Source organism: Amphiprion ocellaris, chromosome 16, assembly GCF_022539595.1.
Source record: "Amphiprion ocellaris isolate individual 3 ecotype Okinawa chromosome 16, ASM2253959v1, whole genome shotgun sequence".
Classification (NCBI taxonomy): domain Eukaryota; kingdom Metazoa; phylum Chordata; class Actinopteri; family Pomacentridae; genus Amphiprion; species Amphiprion ocellaris.
The window spans coordinates 3,979,310-4,005,407 of record NC_072781.1 but is presented as its reverse complement, the minus strand read 5'-3'; the positions used below and the strand labels follow the sequence as shown (position 1 = coordinate 4,005,407).

General features: G+C 41.4%; 1 protein-coding gene across 1 annotated transcript in view; it reads right to left on the bottom strand.

Moving 5' to 3' along the window:
* Positions 1 to 19,046, bottom strand: part of lrpprc (leucine-rich pentatricopeptide repeat containing) — a 72,026-nt gene extending 52,980 nt beyond the window's left edge. Inside the window, exons 1-12 of the mRNA XM_023264856.3 lie at positions 18,834 to 19,046; positions 17,499 to 17,701; positions 17,026 to 17,148; positions 12,488 to 12,609; positions 12,233 to 12,291; positions 11,895 to 11,981; positions 11,663 to 11,789; positions 10,603 to 10,747; positions 10,208 to 10,359; positions 9,897 to 10,002; positions 9,586 to 9,693; positions 68 to 186 (exon numbers count right to left, since the gene is read on the bottom strand). Of these exons, the coding sequence (XP_023120624.2) occupies positions 68 to 186; positions 9,586 to 9,693; positions 9,897 to 10,002; positions 10,208 to 10,359; positions 10,603 to 10,747; positions 11,663 to 11,789; positions 11,895 to 11,981; positions 12,233 to 12,291; positions 12,488 to 12,609; positions 17,026 to 17,148; positions 17,499 to 17,701; positions 18,834 to 19,012 (1,530 nt within the window). The 5' untranslated portion in view covers positions 19,013 to 19,046. The remainder of the gene's footprint in view (positions 1 to 67; positions 187 to 9,585; positions 9,694 to 9,896; positions 10,003 to 10,207; positions 10,360 to 10,602; positions 10,748 to 11,662; positions 11,790 to 11,894; positions 11,982 to 12,232; positions 12,292 to 12,487; positions 12,610 to 17,025; positions 17,149 to 17,498; positions 17,702 to 18,833) is intronic.
* Positions 19,047 to 26,098: the final 7,052 nt, after the last annotated feature.

Sequence of the window (26,098 nt, the reverse complement as noted above, 5' to 3'; positions counted from 1 at the left end):
TGGACATCAAGAACTTATCAATGAACACTGGCCACATGTAAACATCAAAAACTAATTTCTAAATTACCTTGAGAGCCTGTTGAGCCGCCTCCCTGCTGGGGAAGACGGGGAGGACGTAGTTGGAGAAAGTCTCGACATCAGGGGAAACACCGAGCTCCTGCATGCTCTTCATCACCTCCACCACACCTGCAAGACACACAGGAAGAGACAAATCTGATCTTATTGTTCCTGAAAACTCCCATTGGACAGTAAGAGAGGCACTTAACAATTCTTATCACATTTCTGTCAACAGGAAACAAAAACTAAAACTGAAATCCATTTTGCAATTAGTGTTTTTTTTAAAATTCTTTTTACTGATGATCTTTAGTCTTGAAAATAGTAAAACCAAATACCCATCGTGAGTTCCCACAGTCCAAGTTAGTGTCTTCAAAGCAACGATCCCAAACCCAACAATATTCAGTTTACATAGATTTTTAATCCTCTAAACCTTAAAAAATGAACTGGAAAAAGTTAAAAGGCAAGTTTTCTAACAAATAACTAGAAAAATATAAAAATAGCAAAAAACTGTGAAGGAAAGAAAAAATACATGTTGGATTTTTAGCTTTCTGACCGTCCTTGAATGCATCATATTAAGCACTGTTTATTAGGAAAAATAAGTTGGACATTATGATATTTTATCACTTTATTCTAAATTTCTCATTCAAATAAAAAAAATCACCAACAGATAACCGGTTCTGTACCAGATACGGTTAAAAAATTAAAAATTCTGTGCTCCTCCGCATAATCACAAAATGACTCAGCTGTCACAAACAGCCACGTGACAAAAATTCTGTGATTTTTCAGGGGAATTGCAGGCTCTGCATATACAGAGCAACAAAGAGACAATTAATGAAGTTGTAGGGAGAATAAAACATATTGGATCAATAAAATAAATGCAGCATGGCTCAAAAATGGAGCAAGATACATTCAGCATGGTGAAACATCTTTCTAGAATTAATGTGCATGTAGTGCAGTCAAACAGCCTATCTATAATATGTGGAGCCCCTTGTATTTTTCCAGTATTGATGGAAATATGTTCTAGATATGAATTCCATTTATTTCCATTTTTGAAAATAATCTAAGAAATTCACCTTTGCTTTTTCCCATTTATTATCAAAGCCATTCCAGGTGTGTCACACTGCACTAAAGACATTCTGAGTCATCTCTAGGTGTGGTCATGGTTGTTCTCTTTCAACAGAGGTGCAGGAGTTTATACTGTAGTGAAACATGAGTCCAATGTGAGTAAAAAATGAGACCAGATCTTTATGATATCTGGATCAACAGTCGTGGGCAACAGATGTGAGGATAATTTCATGTGAATCTCAAATCTTCAGAAAAACAACAGTTAGGGCAAACCAACCTTTACGGTGTAAATTCAAGTCACTCACTGCACTTTTAGACACACATATTTCCCTCCACTCACTCTCCTGTCCGGGCCTGGAGCTGTGTAAGCACTGCTACACACACCCTTCATCGGCACAATGCTAATGGCTGCTCTGCCATCTACTTTGAACTGTTGGATGTGTGCGCATAAACACGCACTTGGCCTGAAGTGGACTCTCGCCCTGTTCTCCAGCAGAACCCTGAGGTCCTGCCCCAGGGAAGGAGGCCAGAACAGCCGCATGCATATGGAACAGCCGCTCGCACACTCTCCACATGCCTGCAAGTGTGTTTGTGAGCGTGTGCACACATAGAGGCAGCACTTTGCATATGTCTGGGAGCGTCATCACAAAGTACAGGCACCTAAATGAGCACATAAACAAGTCTCCGTGTTTGTTCTTAATGTGTGTTGCTGTTTAGCAGTAGAAAAAAAACAGTGCATCCACAACATATGCTATATATGAGCACATCCAGTGCACCAATGCACCTTGTCCCCATGCGGACTTCAGCAAACTACCCTAAAGTGCTTCCTTGAGTTGACACACCTCAGGATGCTGTGTGTATTTACACTCCACTCAGGCTCTGAAACACATACACACGTATGTATATATATCTGTGTTTCTGCATCCTCCTGGGACATATGTGTTCACCTGGCAGTCTCTCTCTTTAACTGAATAAAACATGAGTCCGGGCTTTTATATGCCATTAAAACCTGCGGCCAGGCTGCATTTTCCCAGGTAGGGCTACCTGAACCGGTCCATCCATCCAGCCTTCCCCTCCCTCCATATCACTCATTCATCCTCCCCTCTCACTATCCATCTGCAGAGCTTTCAAGAAAAAGCAAACAGGCGATCTTCCTCCTTCTTCTCAATGGAGGATCCATCCGCTCTGCCGACCATCCGTCCATTCTTACCTCCTAATCGCTTTCACCCAACCTTGTTTTATGAAAGAAGAGACAGAGCACCTGCTTTCCTCCTGAATAATCCATAATCAATTTCACGGTGAGCCACACAGACAGAAAACAAGTGAATGGAGAGCCGGAGTTATAAATGCACATGCTGGCCTTCCTTCACGTGCTTTCCGGCTTCCGCACATGAGCTTTCACGATCATCAGCACTTCTCGGTTGTCCTACAAGCATGTTTGTGTTGGTTTTTTTTTTTGCTTTTTTGCTAGTCATGTCTGTGACGAAGAGCTTTTAACCCCTTGAACTTTACACTGTTTTTCATTCCGTTTATTTACAGGCTTAAGGAAAAGTAACTTTGTGTTCTAGCTGAGCAGTAATAAATAGAGCTACAAATATATCAGTTTGCAGTGAGTAGAACCATTAACTTTTTCATGGTTTGTAATGGGAAAAAAAAGTTTTCTATGGTAAATATGGAGCTATAGCTTAGCTTAGCACAAAGACTGAAATGAGGAAACAGCTCGCCTCTACCTGTCAGCAGGTAACAAAAGTACCACTAAAGTTCATTCAGTAACATTGTTTAATCACTACAAAAAACCATGTGGTTATGTGGTGGATGATTTCTTAGAAATTTCTTGGCCTGGAAAACTAAAGAAACGGACAAGACTCAAGAAGAAAGAGATATAAAGTAATGTAACTAAGTCAACTGCAGTGATGTCTCAGCAGTTTTGTTGGACTTTAGGGAGCTTAAGGAACTTTGGACAGGCACAAACATTTACATGAATGTCTCATAATCACCTTTGTCAGGCTTTTTGTCTCCAATTCAGTGTGGGATCCAACAGCTTCCACCACGACATTAACTTTCAACAGATACTGGCTAGTGGAAGTAACTCCAGTTCTATGAGCACAAAGGCAACAGAATAATGGCAGGTTGGTTATGTTGACTTAAATGGTGAATCTCAGGCTTTTTGAGGGCAACTCACACAAGTCCATTTTGAAGGCAGAAAAAATGGATCAGTGTCAAGACCTGCACAGCAGAGTTTTAGGACTGCTCAGAAGCACCTACAGGGCAGTAGGTACCTTTTCTCAACTAAAAATTGCCCTGAAAGATGTTCTAGAGGGGCAGTTCTTGAAGCCACAGAAGTTCAGGCCACACCAAAATGAGCTTGCATGGTCCTATAATGGAAAACAGCCTTTCATTGTAATATTTAGAGGAAACAGTGACAAAATTGGGGGCAAACAGATAGCCTAGTGGTTAGGGAACATACCACATTTCTGATCACCACTCAAATCCCAACCAGCGACCATTTCTGCATCATGCTCTGGCGTTCTTCTAAATTTCCCATTTTTGTTTTTCCATTGTTCCTTGAAATTAATAGGAAAACGCTCGAAAAATAAATCTTCCTCCAGTCAGACTGTGTAAACCACTCTCTGCTATGTGAAGATGCATAACACTGGCAACCGTCTTGCCTAAGTTCTCTATAGTCTGACAATATGAACAGTGGCTGCTCTGCTAAACTGTCAAATCCTGTTGACATATTTGAGAACTACCCAAAGAAAGAGTAAGAATAAATTAGAAAAACAATAAAGATGTGATATTATGCAGTGACATTTGAACTGCTGTCTCCCTCCGGGTCTTTTATCTTTTCACTCCATAATCCTCATATGTGAAGAACCCTTTTTGCTTCTTTCCCCTGTCTGATCAATTTAAATATGAATTTGGCACTGAGGAGAACTGAGAAGAGTAGAGACCTTTCCAGGTTGGTCAGCATAAAGCCTGACATACCATCCAGGCAAGAAGTATCAAAGTAGTGAGTTAAGCATGGCAGTGGTCACAAGATATCATCATCAGATTCATGTCTGCAGGTTAACTGTCACAGAAGAGAAGTGAGGAAAGAGAAAAGAGAGGAAAAGAGGAGTGGAGTGAACCGGTCGCCGTCATCTCCTCCCGTCCTTAGACATGAGTACCTGTCACTTCCCCTTTTCTTTCTCCCCCAACACCATCTGTCTCTCCATCTCAACGTGTATATGACTCTCTAAAGGTGGACTTTGTTGCTGCAAGGCAACGGCGTTTGAAAACAGAAGAGAGTACAAGAAAATGCCCATTTTATGAGGCAAGAAAAGCTGCAATTTCATCCTCATTTCCTTCAGTTTTTTGGCTTTTAATTGAGATGATGGCTGGCTCTCATCCAACAAATTAGCTCAGGATAAAGTTCAGGATCACAGATGGCTGTGCTTCTTTAATGCAGCAAGAGTAAAAGGGTTGAAGATGAGGGCATATAAAGGGAGTCAGGTAGGGAAAGCAGACCAGACAAGGGAGCCTTTACAATGCTCTAATCAGCCAAAACACAATGGGCCAGAAACACTTCCGTCCTCTGCAGCTTCCCCTCCCTTTTTGTTTACTTGCTGCACCATGTCAGAAGTGATAAGAGCGCGTTGCGTCGTGAGGACTGACAAGCATCGACTGGCTGGCGGCAGGTGGCAAATACGGCCGAGCATATGCTCTCGCTAAACCCGCCAAATCCACACCTCATCAAAATGTAAAAGGGATTTTCTTCCCCTTCCCTTCCTCGCTTTCTCCCCATCCCTCCCCTCCGATCGCTGCCCTCCAATTCCGCAGCTCTGGCCTCTCTGCCCGCTAGTGACACCTGTGGACAAAAAGTGACACGGCGCTTAATATTTCATGGGCCATGCACAGTGGGGCGCGTAATCCAAAGTGAATTCCCTCAGAGCGCTCGCATTTACATGAAATCAAGTCACTCTGCATCAGTCACATCACCTGCACTGCCCCCCGAAAGCACCCCAACACACACACACACACACACACACACACACACACACACACACACACACACACACACACACACACACACACACACACACACACACACACACACACACACACACACACACACACACACACACACACACACACACACACACACACACACACACACACACACACACACACACCTCCTGCAGCCAGTGAGTGTGAGCGACCAGCAGGGAGAGAGAGAAGGGGGGGAAATAGAGAAGCTGCATCATTCATGAGGGTTAAGGCTAACACCATCGGAAACAAGCGAGTGTGCCAGTGAGAGAGAAGTTTCTCCACTTTCCTTCCTTCCGATACCTAAATGGATGCCATCTGACGTGTTTGTTCAGCTTGGAGACTGTGCGGTTTGAGAGTTTTATTCAGAATATGAGTCTGCGTGTGTGTGGTTTGTGCATGTTTAAACTCATGTCTAGTCCTCTTCTTCACGCTGCCAAGCCAAGCGCTGAGACATCTCACCATCCACAGTGAGAATCCGTCTCGACCACACAGAGAAGTCAATCGGCAGCGTCGCCCACACCGGTCTCACCAGTTTCTCCTCCCCTGCCAGCTCAAATGCTGTCAGTTGGCTGACAGGAGAAAAATACATGATTTATTAATCGCTCTAAAAAACCCCAAAGAGAGACCCAGAGCTCAGCACAAATAAAGCACTTAAAAACCAAGCCGCTGCTGAGCACATTTGACAGGCTACATTCGCTAATGAGTTGTGAATTCTGACAAGTCTCCAAATGCCGACTATCTGTCACTGAGACGATTCCCCCCCCACAAGCTCATCGCTAATGAAAACAAGAGGAATAAAATAACCGCTTCCTTCACCAGAGGCAGGATTTCGGGACAGAAATACTCCGATTAACTGCATCTGCTGAGCCATTAAACTGTCTGAGTAGGCAAATGGAGAAGAAAAACCTCAAGACCAGTTTTCCTCTGAGTGTCAGACGAGTGTCCAATGAAAGTAAAGAGCTGAGTGAAAAACGGCTGTCTGTGTGCCACTGAATGCAAACTCAACACAGAAATTGTACCTGTCAAAAGCTTCACTTTCTCAGCAAGGAACGCGGCTTGTATGACACCAACAAGAACCTACAAATTAATAGATTTGTCAGTCTCTTTCTGACAGAAGCGACTTTTTTAAAAGTCACTCTTGCAATTTCTCTGACACCTGTCACATTCTTAAAGGAAATCTGTTTCATTTGATGTATCTTAGGAACACTGAAAATATGTGCTTTAAATGTGCAGCTACAGGAAGTTCACTCATTACTGTTCAGCTACCGATCATGCTCCCTATTATCTTTAAACCTCCGTACCCTAAGAAGTTTCTTTTTTTAAATTTACTCCTGTTACATTTTTACTCACTGTGGGCTCATTTTTCACTGCAGTATATAAAGTCCTGCACCTTTATGGAAACAGCACAACCCTGGTTAGAAGTAGAGACAACTAAAACATGTATTTTGTGCAATATGACATTGTTACCATGCTATTAATCACAAAAATAGAATTTTTCTGGTTACGAATTTTCAAAAAAAATGAAAAATAACATCTACAGCATTTTTTCAAAATGTCCAGAGGTGGTGATTGTACATACTACAGATATTTAACTACTTACATTTTTAATGTGTTTCCATACCTGTCTTCTATCTGGTATATGTAAACAGCCTGTAGTTCAGCTCAGTTTAGCCAAAAGTCGTTGAATTTTTGTTTCGTAACAGCTGAGTCACTAAAGGCATCACAGCTACAACAAGGAGTGCATAATTCCTTGTTTTTCACAAAATTTGGTAACTGCAAGCGGTATATTTTTGAAGCATTTTTAACATCTAGAATAAAGTGATTTTTATTAAATTTTAAGCATAGACTTGGTTAAGTCTCCTGTCCTAATGGCCTTTTATAGATGAGTAGTTCAAGGACCATCGGAACACTAAAGTTGTTTATACAGTTTTCGGCTCTGATAAATAACATAAATATGGCAATTTTTTTTTTTAAAGCTGCCATGTCTTTCAACCCTGCCGGTGGGTTTTGGGGATGAGCAGGCTAATTCTTTGAAGAAACAACAATTACTGCTCTCCTTTTGTGTCAAAAAACATGTCACTGGACGTATGACATGCTGCCATGTGATTCTACAAAAGGGTGTGCTGCATCCATGTTGGAAAACACAGATTGAACGTGGCTCTTCAGTGGAAACGGGATCATCAGGCGGAGGGATAGAAGGATTTCTGGACTGAGAAATAAGTTTAAGATGTGAAGAAAGCAACTGAAGCAAAATGACCTCTGATCCCCTCAGCCTCAGGCCTGTATGTGCATCCATGTATGTGGGGATGGATGTGCGAGGGAGACGCTTCAGGCTACTGAACCAGCCCAGTGTCCCTAACAAGGGAGCTTAGGTGCCCTGACCATGGAGCAGAGGTCACCAGATCAACCATCCATACACACTGTGCACCACTTTCTTCTTCTGCACAGCTGATACAATGTCAGAAACATTACAAAACCATTTCTAGTCTTCTAGAAAGGCAAATCACCACCAGTTTCTTTCTGTATCATCTGTAAAACCTATCAAAGATCACTGCAAACAATTAGGGCTTTGCATGAAAGAGAAAAGCACCTTTGATTGCTGCAAATATGCAACCAGGGGGCAAAAAGTGGAAACTGTTTAGAAATCAGGAAGAGGAATAAAATATGACATTCATGTCTGAACACACTTTCTCAAAGTCAAAGTGTCTTTTTGGTCTGGAAGCCGATGGGACGTCGGGACGTCTTCTAAAATTTGCAATCTATTCCAAGAGTTCTCCAGAGAGACGTGTGTGTTCGGGTTTGTGAGTATGTATGTTTGCGTTTGTGTCATCCCCTCTCGCTCCGACTCTCTCATGCAGGGATCAGACCTCTTTGCCCTTCACTGCCCCAGCCCAGTGAAATTCGTCCCAGTTGGACCACTCTGTGGGTCATTAATATTTGAGGGAAACTCTCCTTTAAAAGCTCTTTCTGGTACAGAGGAAGTCATAATCCCCTCCACACACACACACACGCACGCACGCACACGCACACGCACGCACACACACACACACACACACACACACAAAACACATGCTCAAAAAGTGCTAATATCGTGCTCAACAAAAAATTCTGCTTCATCTCAGATTAGACAGTAGGCGTGTTTTTCTTTGCTTGTGGTGCTCACATACACAAGAGATGGAGGCTTAAGTGTCTCCTGGATTTAACTACAAGCTTTTCACAGCAAATTACCATGTTTAGTTTCAAGATCTACTGGAATCTCTACAGAACCCAGAAGAAATTATGTATGGAGCAATTAATCCAAAACATGAATAGTGAAAATATGGTGTGGTTTTGTTTCTACATTTGCAGCTATTAAACAGGGTACAAATTAAAAGGTAGTTTGGAGTTTATCCATAGGGCTCATTCCATTTCAGATCATCTAAATTTTCAGAATGATTTCTCTTCAACCATTAGCAGCTATTTAAAATCATATCTGTGAAATTTAAGACTGATACATTAAGCACTTCCCTTCAACCCACTTTGAGCAGAACACTGAAGTTTAAACGGCAATTAAGTCACTGATTGAGAATCTGCAATATCTGACAAGTAAAATATGTGATGTAATATATGTATAAGAATAATAATCTCTGGTTTTGGGTGAGTTAAACTATGAGAAGACACTGAAGCTGTCATGAAAAGTCCCATCTTTGAGCACACATTAACCAAAAAGACAACTGATAATGTAGAAATCAACTACTGATACTTTTGATCCACATATAATTGCATATCACAACAATACTAAACAAACAGAAATACCAATATAGTTTTTTTTTAAAAAATATATTTAAACTTTCCAAATTGAGTAGGTATGACAAAAGTAATAGTAGAAGAATTTTTTTTTTCATGTGGGCATATTTTTAATTTTCCGATGCCTTTTGTGGGGATTATCCTTGCATTAGGATGTCATCAGTATAACCATGACCAAACACATAAATCTGTTGGGATAGTGAGATTTTTCTAGTGAGAAGTTTTCATGCCTTGACATATATTTAATAGCAATCTGATGTATTTATAGTCAAGCATAAGGACCCTGACAATTTGAGATGAAATATCACTCTGATGCAAAGTCAAAAATCAGTGCATTAATACTAGATTAGGGCTGCAATAAGGATTATTTTCACTGTAAAATATTTTCTTGATTATTTGATTCGTATCTGATCTATAAAATGTCAGAAAATGGTGAAAAATGTCAATCAGTGTTTCCCAAAGTCCAAGACAGCATCCTGAAATGTCCGCCAGACCTTCAAAAGCCTCAAAAGTCTGAAATTTCAGACTTGATTTAGAGGTTATGGTCAGACTTGGATGTAGGTTAAGGTTACACATTTAGTTAAAATGGAGTCATCAGGTGTCTTCACAAATGTGTAAACCTGTGTGTGTGCGTGTGTGTGTTTGTACCTGCTGCATTGTCTTCTTTCCCGTGTTGAACGAGGAGCGGCCAGAAGTAGTGAGGCCTTACGGGTAACTCCTGCTCCTTAAATAACTTCATCAGCTCTAAAGCAGTACCTGTAGAAGAAACAAGACAAAACAAGAACAATTCAGTTCAATAGCTTTACAAAACTGGCATCTGAAACATCTGCCAATTAGTTAATGCCTTAATGTCATATTCACAATTCACTAAATGCAAATAGATGAATGTACGCGTAGCAATAACTGAAGAACAGAAGACACTCTCTCTAACTTAAAGTAAAAGAAAGCATGAACTGTACCCGTCTTCTTGGCCTCTAGGGCACAGTAGAGAGTGAAGCTGAGTGGTGATGAGTGCAGACTGGACTCCTGAAGCCCTTTGCAGTAACGGATGAGCTTCTCAAGTGACTGCAGAAGCAATAAAGGAATCAAAAATTACATCTGAACATTAGAATTAACTCTCATAATACACAGTACAAGAGTGTAAAAGTGACTGACAAATAACAAGCAAATAATTCTGATGAGGCCAACCGTTTAAAATAACTAAGAAATCCTTTAGTAATCCTGTTCTATACCACGATTAGATGAGGACTGAATTCTTCCCCCCACGTACCGTGTCCATGCTGATGCAGTGTCTGAGGAAGAAGTTTCCCAGGTTGGGGTCATTGAAGTTGTCAGACTGCAGAGTGGGGAAAGCCATCAGGATGAGAAACGCTGTGTCCTCCTGGCCCTGAGTGATGAGGCTCAGACACAAGTTCATGGCATCTGGAAGAAAAAGAACAAATGTAGATTATGCTCAGTGTCAAATCACTGAAAATCCGGTCTGCAAAATCCTGAATCTGGATCGTATCAGGGCTTATTGAGTCATGAATCAGATCATTTTTGAGATCAGCAAAAATAAAAAAAGAGACAATTACTGCCATGACCGTCTTTCTGTTAGATACTAGTTTGGCTGCTGAAGACTACAGACAGTGCTGTGAAAAAACACGATGTGTGTCCACGTGTTACCTGGAACGAAACCTCTCTCATGCCTCAGACGTTCGATCATCTCTGGGATGTGCTGCTGGTGTCCGGCTTTGGCCAGAGCAAAGATGACCTGCATGATATCTCTGTCCATCAGACTGCAGTCTGCACTTTCTGCTGCCTCCAGAGTCTGAAAAATAGATGAAGTGAAATTAAAAGTGGGAAGATGAAGAAAAGAGAGGGTTTGGGAGGCAGTGGGTATTTAAATAGGGCGAAGTAAAAAATAGTATAGAGAGAGGAGCAAGAATAAGGGGCTGTTCAGGAGAAAATTAGTGATTAAAATCACAACCAAAAACCAAACACAAACATGTATCTATATAAAATATTCACCCATTGGAAGTTTTACCTTTTTACTGCTTTCTAACATTGACATTTTGACAAGAATTTACGAAAAAAAATAGAGACTTCTACAAAATAGTGTCAATTAATTAAAAACATAAAATGTAAACTAAGTCAATAATTCAAGTCAGTATTTAGTAGATGCACCTTTGGCTGTAATTGCAGCATTGAACCTGTGTGGATGGGACTCAGTCAGCCCTGAACATCTGGACACTGCATGTATTAACCTCCTTTAAAGTGGGTCACCAAAGCTGCACAGAAATGCCTTAAAGACAACAAGGTGAATGTTCTGGAGCGGCCAAGTTCAAGGCCAGACCTCAGTCCAATTGAGTATTTGTGTCTGGACTTAAAAAGGGATGTTCACTCGCGATCCCTGTGCAACCTGACGTAGCAGTTAGTGAAGAAGAATGGGGTAAAACTGCAGTATCCAGGTGAGACCTATACACACAGGATCAACGCAAAGGGGGCGAATACTTGAACAATCCTTTATTTTGTGTTGGTATTTTCAATTAATTACAATTGTTTTGTAGAAATCAGTTCCCACTTTGACGTGAAAGAGTCTTTTTTTCCAGTAGATTTTTGTCAAAAAAGCCTCATAGTGACCACAATTCAATGCAGAAAAGCAGTAAAACGGGAAAACTTCAAAGGGAGGTGAATACTTTTTATAATCACTGCACATGTAGTGTAACTTAATTAACACACTTACCGTTTTCAGATTGTCCATGTCTCCTTTCTCGGCATATGCAATCAGCAGCGCAACATAAGTATCAGGGGTTGGCTCGATTCCTGCTCCCCTCATCACAGGCAGGATGTTCTTAGCGCTCTCGATGTCGCTGCACAGCGATAAAGATGACGGCTTGTTTGAAACCGAGTTGCTCCAACACTTATTGTGCCATTAAATAGAGTATATTAAAAAGAACAAAAGCAGTGACACTCACCCTGCACGGGCATGGCCTGTCACCAGGGAGCTGAACACAGCCTCAGTGATGGGTAAATCTTTGTTCTTCATGAAACCCAGTATGGTGCTGAGAAAGCACAGAAGAGAGTTAAAATGGGAAAGCAGCCAATAATAATATTAATAACTTTAATTATGTAGCTTTAACCAGAATTAAATCAATCAAGTAACAAATCTTATAAGAGACAAGCACAGGATAAATCCAATAGACTTGAATTTGAGAATAACAGTTTTACAATCAAGCATCAGTTTGCAGAGTTTCCCCTCAGAACAAGAACCCTCTTAGTAACCAGGTAATGACAGAACACAACATTAGCTCACCTGGCTCCTTCAATATCTCCTGTCTGGCAGTAAGCTGCAATGAGCCTCTGGTAGGTAACCTGTGAACAACAATAACAAAGATATTTAACATCTGAGTGCTGCAGATGAAACGGATCAAATCTGTTCATAAGCTCTGGATGCCGACCCAAATCGTCATTGGGATGTTTTCTACTTCATTCATGCTCTTGTCGTTGATATATTCAAAGCTAATCGTGTGTTTCTTGCCACTGCTGTGCTCTGAGCTGCAGGACTTACTCTGTTTGGCTGCACATTAGCTGCTTCCATCTTGGCCAGGAAGTCGGTGGGGGAGAACTTGAACTCGTTCTGCAGGTAAACCTTCAGCAAGGCATTGTAGTGGCTAGCATCGTACTGTGCACCTGTAGAGGACAATGTGGAGTCGACACAACTGTAACACCTACAGTGTACACTGATGCTTATGCTTTAAATACTGATAAAAGCAGCAGGTAATTCTTGTGAATAGAGATGGATGATTATTCGGACCGATTTAGTGCCATTTCTGATTATCAAGGGAATATCTAATGGGGGCTACTGACGCCTGAGTACATAACTGACCAATCTGTAAACTGTGACGTCACTACATCACAGTTTACAGATAGCAGTGGGAGATGCTGCTATCTGCTGATAAATGCTGTTAAGTGCACTAAAATTGTATTTGTCATTCATTCATTCCTTTCTGTTTTTAAAATGTTTTGTTTTTAAATTACGTCTGAATATTTATTTAGTCGTTTCATTGCTTAAATTCCAAACATTGCAGACAGAGTGCAAACTCAGATAATCCACGTGTTTATTTGCGTTCAGCAGTTTTGAGTCTCATTTGATTTTATTAATTCTTTGTATTTTATCAGATGCAAAAAAACAACAACAGCAACATCATCATGATTTGAACATTATATAGCAACCATCGATGCTGATTGATTCACACTACTGTTCAAAAAGTTTGGGGTCACTTAGAAATGTCCTTATTTTTGAAAGAATGGCAGTTTTCCAGTGAAGATAACATTAAATGAATCATAAATGCAGTCTAGACATTATTAATGTGGTAAATGACTATTCTAGCTGGCTGGAAACAGCTGATTTTTAATGGAATATCTCCATAGGGATACAGAGGAACATTTCCAGCAACCATCACTCCTGTGTTCTAATGCTACATTGTGTTAGCTAATGGTGTTGAAAGGCTCATTAATGATTAGAAAACCTCTGTGCAATTATGTTAGCACACGAATAAAAGTGGAAGTTTTCATGGAAAACATGAAATTGCCTGGGTGACCCAAAACTTTTGAACAGTAGTGTATCCAAATTTCATATCAGCCTTAAAACAATTTAAAAAAAAAAAAAAAAAAGCTTATCAGACAACCACTACTCATAAACCTTTTATATTTAACATGAAATCAAACAAGGGCTGCACAGTGGCGTAGTGGTTAGCACTTTCGCCTTGCAGCGAGAAGATCCCTGGTTCGCGTCCCGGCTTTCCCGGGATCTTTCTGCATGGAGTTTGCATGTTCTCCCTGTGCATGCGTGGGTTTTCTCCGGGTACTCCGGCTTCCTCCCACAGTCCAAAAATATGCTGAGGTTAATTGATTACTCTAAATCGCCCGTAGGTGTGAATGTGTGAGTGCTTGTTTGTCTATATATGTAGCCCTGCGACAGACTGGCGACCTGTCTAGGGTGTCCCCTGCCTTCACCTGAGTCAGCTGGGATAGACTCCAGCCCCCCCCCATGACCCTAGTGAGGATTAAGCGGTGTATAGATAATGGATGGATGGATGGATGGATGAAATCAAACACATGATAATGATGAAAAGAAAACTAAACCTAACCTACTGTACTAAAATAAACCAATAACGGTTACACTGTTTTAATCTATGATCAGATTTGTACAGTGGTGTAAAAAAGCTTTCAGACACCCTCAAAATTTTACACAATCTCAAATATTACCATGAAATATTTGTGGAAAAATCTTTTTGTGTTTCAAAAGGTGTGGCTGCATTAGACAAACACAAACAAATACAAATTATTTTTTTTTGTTTATTGTTTACAAGAAAAACTAACAAAACTAAATTCTACCAAAATACTCAAAATTTCTTGTTTTTATGGAACCAATCAATATGAAGTTTTTAATGGCTTTTTAAGGATTTGTTTAGTACTTCTAAGGAGAAGGAGTCATCAGACCTTAGCCAGTTTCGGAAGATTTCTCTCCTAAATGTTGAGGGAAAGATTTTCTTCAGTATTGTAGCACAGAGGTTGGCTAGTTACTTAGTGAGGAATGGTCTGATAGATTCTATAGTGCAGAAGGCAGGGATACCAGAGTTTTCTGGGTGCTTGGAGCACACTAGCATGATTTGGCATCAGATTCAGACAGCTAAGAGGGAGAGGAGAAACTTGAATGTTGTGTTTTTAGATCTGGCTAATGCATTTGGATCAGTGCTGCATAGCCTTATTTGGAGTTCCTTTCACTACTTTAAGGTGCCAGAGATGGTTGGTGATTGGGAAATGCAGGTAGATTTAGGAGGACAGCTTGTTGTACCCCAAGAAATAGTGTGTACTAATCTGAGGCCAGATATTGTTTTGTGGTCTGTGAAGGAAAAGACAGTGTATTTCATTGAGTTAACAGTCCCCTAGGAAAATTCAGTGGAAGCAGCTTATGAGAGGAAGAAGGCTAGATATGCAGACTTGAAGACAGAGGCTGAGCAGAGGGGATGGAGAACCAGAGTTTGCCCAGTTGAGGTGAGGTGTAGAGGCTTTATTGCAGGGTCAGCTATTTCACTTTTGAGGGAGCAAGGCGTGCAGGGGCAGAATCTGAGGAAGACGGTGAGGGACATGGCAGATGTGGCTGCTAGATCTAGTCAGTGGAGATGGATTAGGAGAAATAACAATAGCTGGGGGGTGAAATAGAGGCGGTGAGGGAGTAGAGGGAGGCAGAGGACAAGCCCTCTCCCTCACTCTGCTTTCCCCGCCATCTTTTCCTTCCCCCAATGGGCAGAGATCCAGGAAGAGGAAGTGTAGTTAAGGTGGGGGAGTGTCTCTCTGGGACCATGCGGCCATCTCAGGTAAGGCTATGGTGTAAGGTAGTAGCTGTCTCTTTTTCTTTTGTTTGTTGGTTTTCTTGTTAGGTAGCAGTAGCAATGAGCAGTTAGCAATTGGTACTCCTAGATGAAGTCTGCTTGTATAGTCTCTGTCTGTGGTGAGCTTGGCTGAAGTAATGATGTACTTTAGCAATTAGCAATTGGCATTAGCATGTAGCACTAACAAGTTTGGCTGGCTTGTATAGTTTCTTTGTCAGTGATAAGATTGCTTTGGACATGGTAGTAGTCTTGTAGCTAGCATTAGCATTTGGAGGGATTATAAGTATAGTCTATGTTTCTTTTTTTTTTTTGGTTTTTTTTTAAGCAGTTGGCTCTAGGTATTCAGCATCTTGCACTAGCTAACTGGTAGCACCGGCACTGGTCACCACATAGAGCATCTCCGAAACAGGCCTCGGTCAGTTGAACGTGGCAATGCTGTTTGGATTGGTAGCATTAGCAATGAGCAGTTAGCTTGCACTAGCTAAATGGTAGCATCGGCACTGGTCGCTACTTGGAGCATCTACTAAACGGGCCTGGGTCAGTTGAACGTGGCAGTACTGTTTGGATTGTGTAGGAGCAGTGTGAATCTGAGGCACCAGAGTTCACCGTCTAGCCTCCTGGAGGTGTTGTGTTACTAAACAGGTGAAACACCGTTGAAGAGAGGTTTCCACCTGATGACCCCCAGAGATGTGTTAGGAATCACTGGTGTGTATAGTGATGGGTCAGGGATCCTAGGTCTTTCATTGAGTGCACATCCTCTTTGTTTGGAGCACAAGTGTCTTGTGTTTAAATTAACCTGGCTGTGATTGTACTAAAAGAAATTACACTTGAAGACCTAAGAGTGATTCTTAATGAAATATACATGCAAATGTAAGGGGTGTCTCAAAACATTATTCTACCACTGTACACATATGGGATAATTTCCAGAAGTTTTAAAAAAAAAAAAAAAAAAAAAAAAAAAATCACAAACTATTTAGAAAGACCATATTATAGTCATCATTGTTCCAAAAAATTAATGTATTGGTAAAAGCTGGAGCTGCACAGTGGCTCGGTGGTTAGCACTGTTGCCCTGCAGCTAGAAGATCCCCAGTTTGCATCAGGGCCTGGGATCTTCCTGCATGGAGTTTGCATGTTCTCTCTGTGCATGCGTGGGTTTTCTCCAGGTTCTCTGGCTTCCTCCCACAATCTAAAAACATGCTGAGTTTAATTGGTGATTCTAAATTGTCTGTAGGTGTGAGTGTGATTGTTTGTCTGTATATGTAGTCCTGTGATAGACTGGTGATCTCTCCAGGTGTCTCCTGCCTTCACCCTAAGTCAGCTGGGATAGACTCCAGTGCCCCTGACCCTAATGAGGATTAAATGGTGTATAGATGATGGATGGATGTTAAAGCTGGTGATCATACACCCACAGAGACATCACCTGTGCATCTGCTGCTCCCTGATACTGCATGTTTATTCAGTGCTGCACTTTATTCATGGAGTTAGTTTGACTGACTGCTCCCAGCCTGTATAAAATTACTATTAAATAATATTATGCTGGCAGGCTCTTGGGTTCTCGTGTTTGGATCAGCCGGGCACAACGTCTTCATGCCTCAACTAACTCCATAGATATCAGGGGTCATGAGTCTTTGGACATGAATGAAGAGGTCGGGGAACCCTAACATTGTGACATTATGACGGCTCGGTTGATGCCAATGACGCAGTGTCTTACCAAGTTCCTGCAGCTTCTCCCACACACGGTGAGCCAGCTCAGTGCGTTCTTCCAACGGCACCTCAGGCAGCAGCGACCCACAGCTACGCAGAAGCAACAAGGCCTGGTTACCGCTGGGATAACCTGCAAGCACACAGGAGCAAATAGCATCAAAAAAACAATAATTCAACAAACAGGCAGTGTTACCACTGCAAAGAAAGAAATACTTGTGTGCTGCCTTTAGGATTTCATACAAAGACTATTTTCAATTGAGAAAATACATAAAAAATTGCTGCAAACGGATGATGAGTGTGCAGCTTGCCATAAACCTGAGGTGTTTGAAAGCTTTGTCTATCATGGTGATCATAGTGACTTAAGCTGCCATTTGACTAGAGTGTTATTAGTTTGTTTGCACAGCTAATATAGTGTGTCTACCTGCCCATCAGACACCTATTATTAAAACTGTCTCCCTGCTTGTTGCGCTGTCCTCCTACCTGCCCTGCTGACATCATGGAAGATGCGGAGCAGCAGCGTCCTGGTGATGCGACCAGTCCTCCTCACAGAGCTGTCCAGCTTGGACAGCGCCCAGTCGAACTGTTGCGCCTGCTTGGACCGCACCGCGATGCTGCCCTCGTCCTTCTGCTCTGTGGCCACGGCATAGTTGCGCACACACCCCGCTGCATACGGCCACAAACGGCTGCCAACGATTACAGTGGAAGACAGGGAGAAAGACAAAGTTAAATTATAATTATAGGGAAGAGAGGGACACCAAAGCATAGAAAAATAGTATAATTAAGAAAGAACAAAACACTCGACTCTTCTCAGTCCTGCTTGAATCATTGTTTGTTAATCAAGTTATGTGTTTCGCCTCTCTCATACCGTCATGAGTGCTTAAAACACTAAAAAGCAAAGCATGCATCCAGGATACACCTGTGCATCCTCGCTTGTAGCTCCTCCAACAAGCCTGACTCTCCTCAAGATATACTTTAGTTATTGAGACATGTTTCATGATGGCATGCCAAGACTGATTTGCATATGAAAGGCAAGAGGACAGAGGAGAGAGGAGACAAGAAGGCTCAAAATAGAGACATGAGATGAGCCTATAGTCTAATGAACACAGTTCTCCTGTGAGCACATGTAAGATAAACTACGTTGTTCCATCCCATTCAGACAGTTTAGCTTCACTAGATTGCCCAAATAGCACAAGATGCGTTTGTCAAAAGCGGTCAAACAGATCATCTGTGTGCAGCTCTGCCTGCTGAAATGCTGGTTGTGATTTTAGGAGCTGTGACCTTGAGAGGAAAGGTCTGTCTGAAGCAGGTCATGGCAGCTAGTTATCATTTTGACATCAACTGAGGCTTGTGTTTCTGTGGTACTTCGTGATATAAATTGTAAATGGCAATTTTAATAATAATGTGCTTCAATGAAATTAGCTACAGTGTGCTACCAAGGGGCCTGATGATGAAAGACAGCACGTATTTAAGCTAACAAACCGTTTAGGAATGATAGCATCGACTGATAACCGTCACAGAGTCATTAAATACTTGTAGGATAAACGATAGGTCATCAAACAGAATGTGAGCATGACCTGGTTACACAACGTCTCACCATCACCTTGCATAAAACGGAACCATGTTTACCTAACGTTAGCCGAGAGCTAACTGCTAACACACATTTTAACACACTGCAGCACACGTTAATCCAACATATTTAACACTGCACTTCACATATTCTAAACATGCATGTGTCTTTGGCTGTCATTGAGCCTCAATGACATCTCAGATTCACGCGTGGGTCTTGGCTACATGCTACTAGCTGCTGTCTGCTACCTGGACGCGTTTTCACAAACAGGGCTGATCTGTCGGGAACAAACTCCAGCTCTTCTGCCGCTCACAGCCCCGCTGTACAGCCGGCCCAGCACCGGTCCGTTCCTTTTGGTCCCTGTGATCTGAAGCAAGCCCGAAGGCGAAAACTTGAGTAACCGTGCTGATCTCAAGAGCGCAGCCATGTTTTCTGTCGCAGCATGGAAGGAACATCCGCACCACGTGACTGGTCAAAGATAGAAAGCATCGCGAGAAGAGCGAACGAGAGTTTATGTCTTCACACAATCACTGTTTATTGCGTTCCCTATTACACTGGGAGTACAATTAATAGTGTAAAATAATCGTAATAAAGTAATTTATTTAAGGTTTATAACGCATCGACATGATACAAGATGCATTCATGTTTATTTTTGACCCACGAAACGAGAATCAGATGTGAGCTAATAGGAGGACATTGAGTTTTTAGGGTCCGAGCACCGACGGTGCGGAGGACCCTATTGTAATGCAAGGAATTATTTTTTATTATTATTATTATTATTATTATTATTATTATTATTATTATTATTATTATTATTATTATTATTATTATTATTATTCTTTGCCCGCCGGGAAATCGCCACTTTTGGCGGCCTTATCATACCCCAAAACGCGTCAAACTTGGCATGCTCATCAGGACTGGCGAAAAATTTGATATTTTATGGGAGTTGCGCATGTGTGTGGGAATATGGTTCCATAGCGCCCCCTGGAAAATTGAAGATTTGGTCATTAGGCCAACTTGCATGACGTTTCATCTACAGCTACAAAATTTTGCATGCCTATTCAGCACATCAGGAAACCCAAAAAAGTCAATCATGGCTTCACCCTAAATCCAACAGGAAGTCGGCCATCTTGAATTCGCTGTAAATTTTTTAAAATTAATAACTCATCGGGGATAACTCCGAGAGACCTCAAATTTGGCCAATATATGCAAACACGCGACCTGATGAAAAGTGATCAAAATGTTCATCTCATTTCAAAGGGCGTGGCCATGGCAACTCCCAAAAAAATGGATCCTTCGCCATGAAACAGGAAGTGGTGTCTAACTCAGCTCCAATCTGCCTGAAATTTCACGTGTGATCAATGTCCAGCCCTGACAATATCCATGCGGTTATATACATTCACAGTCATAGCGCCACCTTGTGGTAGCAGGAAATTGACATTTTTCACACTTTGATGTACTATTCTTAGCACATTGATCAGATTCACCTCAAATTTGGTGACATAAGCCAGAACACATTGATGATGATCCCCAGAGAAAATGGTGACTCGTCGTCAAGGGGCGTGTCTGTGGTGGCGCAGCGAATTTCAATTTCTCGCCATGAAAATTGAATTATTAATATCTCAGCTGGAAATGGTCCAATCTGGACCAAACTTGATATGGTGGACACCAGTCCGGGTCTGAACACATCCACACTCATAAATTTAGAAATACTCATAGCGCCACCTATTGGCAACAGGAAGTAATTGTCATTACATTTGCACCTACCATTGCCGGAAACTTTGTCATATCATCTTGAAAATTGGTCAGCTGACTGGTTATGCCTACACGATGCCACAGTGTGAAGATTTTGACGATTCATAAAACACTGTTGCCGTGGCAACGCATCGTTGCCGTAATAAACAAAGTACTTTTTGACAGGTTAAAAATGCTCAAATGCTCACCAAAATTACCACACATATCTGGACCGGCAACCCATGTGATATTTTAAGGAAACTGCACATGTGTGTGGCAAAATGGCTCCATAGTGCCACCTGGAAAATTTCAAACAGTTACTACGGCCAGTACGTGTTACCTAGAATTATGAAACTTGGTAGGCATATGTAACTCGTCAAGACACACAAAAATGTAATTGACACCCATGCCCAAAACCCAACAGGAAGTCGACCATTTTGAATTATATGTCATATGTTTTGACGATTTTGGGTCATTTTTGTACATTTTCAAAAGCTATAAACTCACATAGGGTAACACCGAGAGAGCTGAAATTCAGCCAGGATGTAGTCCAGGCATGGGTGATCAAAAGTTATCAAAATGCTCACCTTAAGTCTGAGGGCGTGGCCATGGCGGCCTCCCGAATTTTGATACTTCGCCATGAAACATCAACTGCTGTGTAACTGCCCTAAACATGCTCCAATCTGCCTCAAACTTTACAGGTGTGATCAGAGTCCAGTCTTGATCACATCCATAGGCCGATATAAACTCTCGGTCGCAGCGCCACCTGGTGGACGTGCGTGGATTCGCCGACCAGCAAGGATGCGATGACCTGTCCAATGCTGCTTGCAGCTTTAATTTTTAACTTGAGTTTTGACTCGACAGTTTTTGTCAGGAGGTTGGACTTTAGGCTTTGTGCTGGAGGGTTGAACCCTGATTTCCAAGATTTTCAAAGTGTACAGACCTCTTGAGTCCTGAGGAGATGAGCTTTCACACAGTGTGAGGGCTGAAATTTTCGAAGTTTCACAGTAGTTGTCTGTAAACTAGAACCTTCAGATAGTCCAAGGACTCGTGTCTTCTATGTCCATGTGTAGTTGTCTGTTAGTCTGAAATGTCAGATAGTGTGAGGACTGAAATGTGCAAAGTGTCTTAGTACTTCTCTGTTAGTTAGAAATTTCTGTTTAATTGAAGCCTTAAAAGTTGTGACCATGAGTCTTGATTTCACATTTAGAGTATCCATTTGAGTTTTGGTGAGACGTTCACCTGTGTGCTATTTAGAAATGGTCCAGCAACTTTGATTGTATTCACTGAAAAGTATAGTTAGTGATGATCAGAAGGTAACATTAGTTTGATCAATGATTTCAACTATTAGTAGACTTTATGAGGGAAGCAGTTTTGAGAAAAGAGTTATTAGTAAATCAATTCATAGTGCAACCCAGAACATTGAAAGAGGAAGTGTTTGAAGAAACAACCAGATTTTTTTTTTCAGAATAGAAAACGTTTAAAGATATGTAAATTTATTAGTTTTTTTGGATTTTGTTATTGTGTCTTCTGTGTAATTAGATATTCAAAAGTGTCACTGGTGTTTTTCAAATTTTTTGTCTGTATTTAGATTCATCTTAAAAGTTTAGTCTTGGTCTTTTGTCATTCTTCATGATTTTATAATATTAGATTAGATGTACAACTGTTTTGTCTTTTTAATGTGTAATTGTTGAGTGAAAAGTATTATTGGATTTGATGAGTTAAAATATTATTTACAATATTAAATGTTTAAACTCTTGTAGTTTGTAATGTTAAGAACTTGTAGTAGATTTTAATGTGTAATTGTATATTTAAAGTTTTCATAGTAAATTGTGTTTAATTCCTAGTAAAAGTGTTATTGTCTTTAAGGTGTTTATTTGTAAAGAAACATTGAACTATTGAAATAAGTGTACTAGTGTCTTTCACTTTTTGTTTGGATAGGCGCAGTGAGAGACAGCAAGACAACGGGGTAGAAATAAGAACGAGGACAACTCATACAGCACGAGGTTGCGAGCGGGAATCGAACCCGAGCCTCAGCGTCGGGGACCTAATACATACGTCAGAGGCGTAACCCGTATAGCTACATGAGCACACACGTTCTGACCTTGAAAACGTGTATAAATCCAATAGAAAGTCTAGGGGTAGGGTTAGGGTTACAGAGCAAGGTCCTTACAGTTGTAATACAAAAATAGGGTTAATTTAATATTACACAAAAATATTTTTAATGTTAATGCTAAGCAGCCGAATATTAAGAGAAATTAATCCCCGGTTTTCCCGTTGGATTTTGGCCGGTCTATATCTAGCACGGCCAAAATCCACCGGGAAAACCCCACATTCATTTTAAGAATTTTTTGGTTAGTTTGACTTAATATTAAATTATGAACATATGTAAAATTTCATATCCATATTTTTGTACATTGCTACTGTCAGGACCTGCCTCTGTAACCCTAACCCTACCCCTAGACTTTCTATTGGATGAATACACGTTTAAAAGCACATAACATATGTGTCCATATAGCTCAACGGGTTAAGTCACTCACGCATGTACTAGGTTCCCAACGCTGAGGTTCGGATTCGATTCCCGCTGGCAACCCCGTGCTGTATGAATTGCCCTCATTCTTATTTCTACCCCGTTGTCTGCCTGTCTCTCACTACACCTATCGATCTAATCAGTGAAATAGACTACAACACTTATTTACAAAGTTACATCTTTAGTTATTAAATAAACTTCTTAAATTACTTCGACTTTTATATTTTCCTACTTTATCAATGTTTTCTTGTCTCAACTTTTTCCCTTTGATTTAATGGCATTTTGTTATGTCGTTTCTTTCTTGATTCTTCTTCTTCTGACAACATTTTAACCCCAACCAGGGGTTGATTGGCCATCTGGCGTACCGGGCGATGCCCGGTGGGCCGAAGCACATTTTTGGGCCGGCACAGGGGGTGTCATAATTTCACCATCATATATAAATATACATCCTTTTTGTCGATCGCGACGGCCCATTGGTTGATTTTCTTGAAGGACATTGGACTAATCCAATGAAATCTCTCAGCCCTCCTCGGCCCGCCCCCGCGCCTCTTGACCAAAGTCATCTAATCTTGCCGTTTGAGTTGGCCGGAAGTGGAGAGGAGCAAAGATGGAGAACTGGCCCAAACGAAAGGGGGGCGCTGAAAAATTGCGCGAATAAACGCTTAAAAGCCTGCAAGTCGATGCAGCAAAATGCTGCTGAATAAGTGACATGTTTGCCGTTGCTTCCACTACTTCACCTGCGGCAGCGACTGCTGCTGCCATGATAGAAAAAGAAGCCGAAGTTCAGGGGGAGTCGGAGGAAAAGGAGTAGAAGGAGAAGGAGGAGGAGGACGGAGGGAGAGACGTGACACAGCAGGGACAGATCGACGAGGTCACATTAGCTTTAAAACTATACCTTAACTGATTCCAGCTCTTTTTCTTTTCTTGATCATCTATGCATCTCTCTCTCTATCTTTCTCTCTCTCAATCTCTCTCTTCATACTTTAAGGTTCCATTTTGGTGAAGAGCTCCACTTTAAATTCAAGTTGGGAATTTTGACAGTTTGTAATAAAATTTTAAATAAAGTCCCTGTGAGAAGTGACAGAGTGTATCTTTTTTTTTTTACATGGTTACTCTCTTCCACGTAGGCTGCTGCATTTTTTTTTTTTTGAAACAATACAATGTGCACATATATCCTCTGGTATGTCGTATGGCTTGGCATATTGTATAAATAATCATGGTGGGCCACCATGACCAAAAATGCCAGGGCCATATTTTGATCCCAGTCCAGCCCTGGCGCCACCTTGTGGTAGCAAGAAATAGACATTTTTTACATTTTGATGTACTATTCTTAGCACGTTGACCAGAATCACTTCAAATGTGCTGACATAAGCCTGAACACATTGATGATGATCCCCAGAGAAAATTGCGACTCGATGTCAAGGGGCGTGTCTGTGGCGGCGCGGCGAATTTCGATTTCTCCCCATGAAAATTGAATTATTAATATCTCAGCTGGAAATGATCCAATCCGGACCAAACTTGATGTGATGGACACCAGTCAGGTTCTGAACACATCCACATTCATAAATTTAGAAAAGCTCATAGCGCCATGTATTGGCAACAGGAAGAAACTGTCATTACATTTGCACGTGCCATTGCCAGAAACTTTGTCATATCATTCTGAAAATTGGTCAGGTGAGTAGTCACACCTTGACGATGGCACAGTGTGAAGATTTTGATGATTCATAAAACGCTGTTGCCGTGGCAACGCATCGTTGCCGTAATAAACAAAGTACTTTTTGACAGGTTAAATATGCTCATATGCACCCCAAAATTGCCACACACATCAGGACTGCTGCAATATTTGATATTATAGATGAATTTCACATAATTGTTGCAAAATCACTCCATAGCGCCACCTGGAAAATTTCAAATAGTTACTACAGGCCGTATGTGTCACCTACAGATCTGAAACTTGGTAGCCATATGTAACTCGTCAAGACGCACAAAAATGTAATTGACACTCATGCCCAAAACCCAACAGGAAGTCGGCCATTTTGAATTATGACTCATATTTTGGACAATTTTGTGTCATTTTTGGACATTTTTCAAAATCTATAAACTCAAACAGTGTAACCCCGACAGAGCTGAAATTTGGCCAGGATGTACTCCCGTCATGGTTGATCAAAAGTTATCAAAACACTCCGCAAAAGTCTGAGGGCGTGGCCATAGTGACCAGCGGAATGCGGCCATTTTTGATGTCTCGCCATGAACAGGAAGTGCTGTCTATCTAGCCTGTACATGCTCCAATCTGCCTCAAACTTTACATGTGTGATCAGAGTCCGACCCTAATCACATCCATAGGTCGATACACACTAACAGTCATAGCGCCACCAGGCGCCCATTTTGAATGACTCGCCATGAACAGGAAGTGCTGTCTATCTAGCCTGTACATGCTCCAATCTGCCTGAAATTTTACATGTATGATCAGAGTCCGGCCCTAATCACATCTTTGCACCACTTGGCGGCCATTTTGGATTTCTCGCCAAGAAACAGGAAGTGCTGTGTAACCAGCCTGTACATGGTCCAATCTGCCAGAAATTTTACATGTATGATCAGAGTCCGGCCCTAATCACATCTTTGCGCCACTTGGCGGCCATTTTGGATTTCTTGCCATGAAACAGGAAGTGCTGTGTAAGTAGCCTGTACATGCTCCAATCTGCCTGAAACTTTACTCTCTCAGTTGCAGCGCCTCCTGGTGGATATGCGTGGGCCAGTTGGGCCGCTCGGATGCGAGGACCCGTCCAACGCTGCTTGCAGCTTTTATTGGTTTAGTGGTTGGAAGTCAATAAAACATTAGCGTCAGTCAAATTGAATGCGTCAGTGGATGGAAGTGGTGGTTGCCTTGTGCTGCTCTTCACTTCACTGCAGCTCCATGGCTCCATCTGCTGGACGGACAGAAGTGCAGCAGCTGATGGCAGCTTCTTTGACCTCACGCTGCTGTCAGACCCCAGATTAGGGTTTATTTCAGATATATATAATAGAAAATAGTAATTAAAAAATAAGCTGATGTTGTATTTTTGCAGCAGTGAGTTTTACAGGGTTAAGAGCAACCAGTCAAAGGTTATTACTGAGGATTTTAAACAAAAACATTCAGGCAAACAGTTAACATCATAGGGTGCCTGACATGTTTGTTTTTTTTCCGGGTCGATACAGATTTTTTTGTAATCAAGGAGATCAATAACCAAGATTTGGAATCACTACACATTT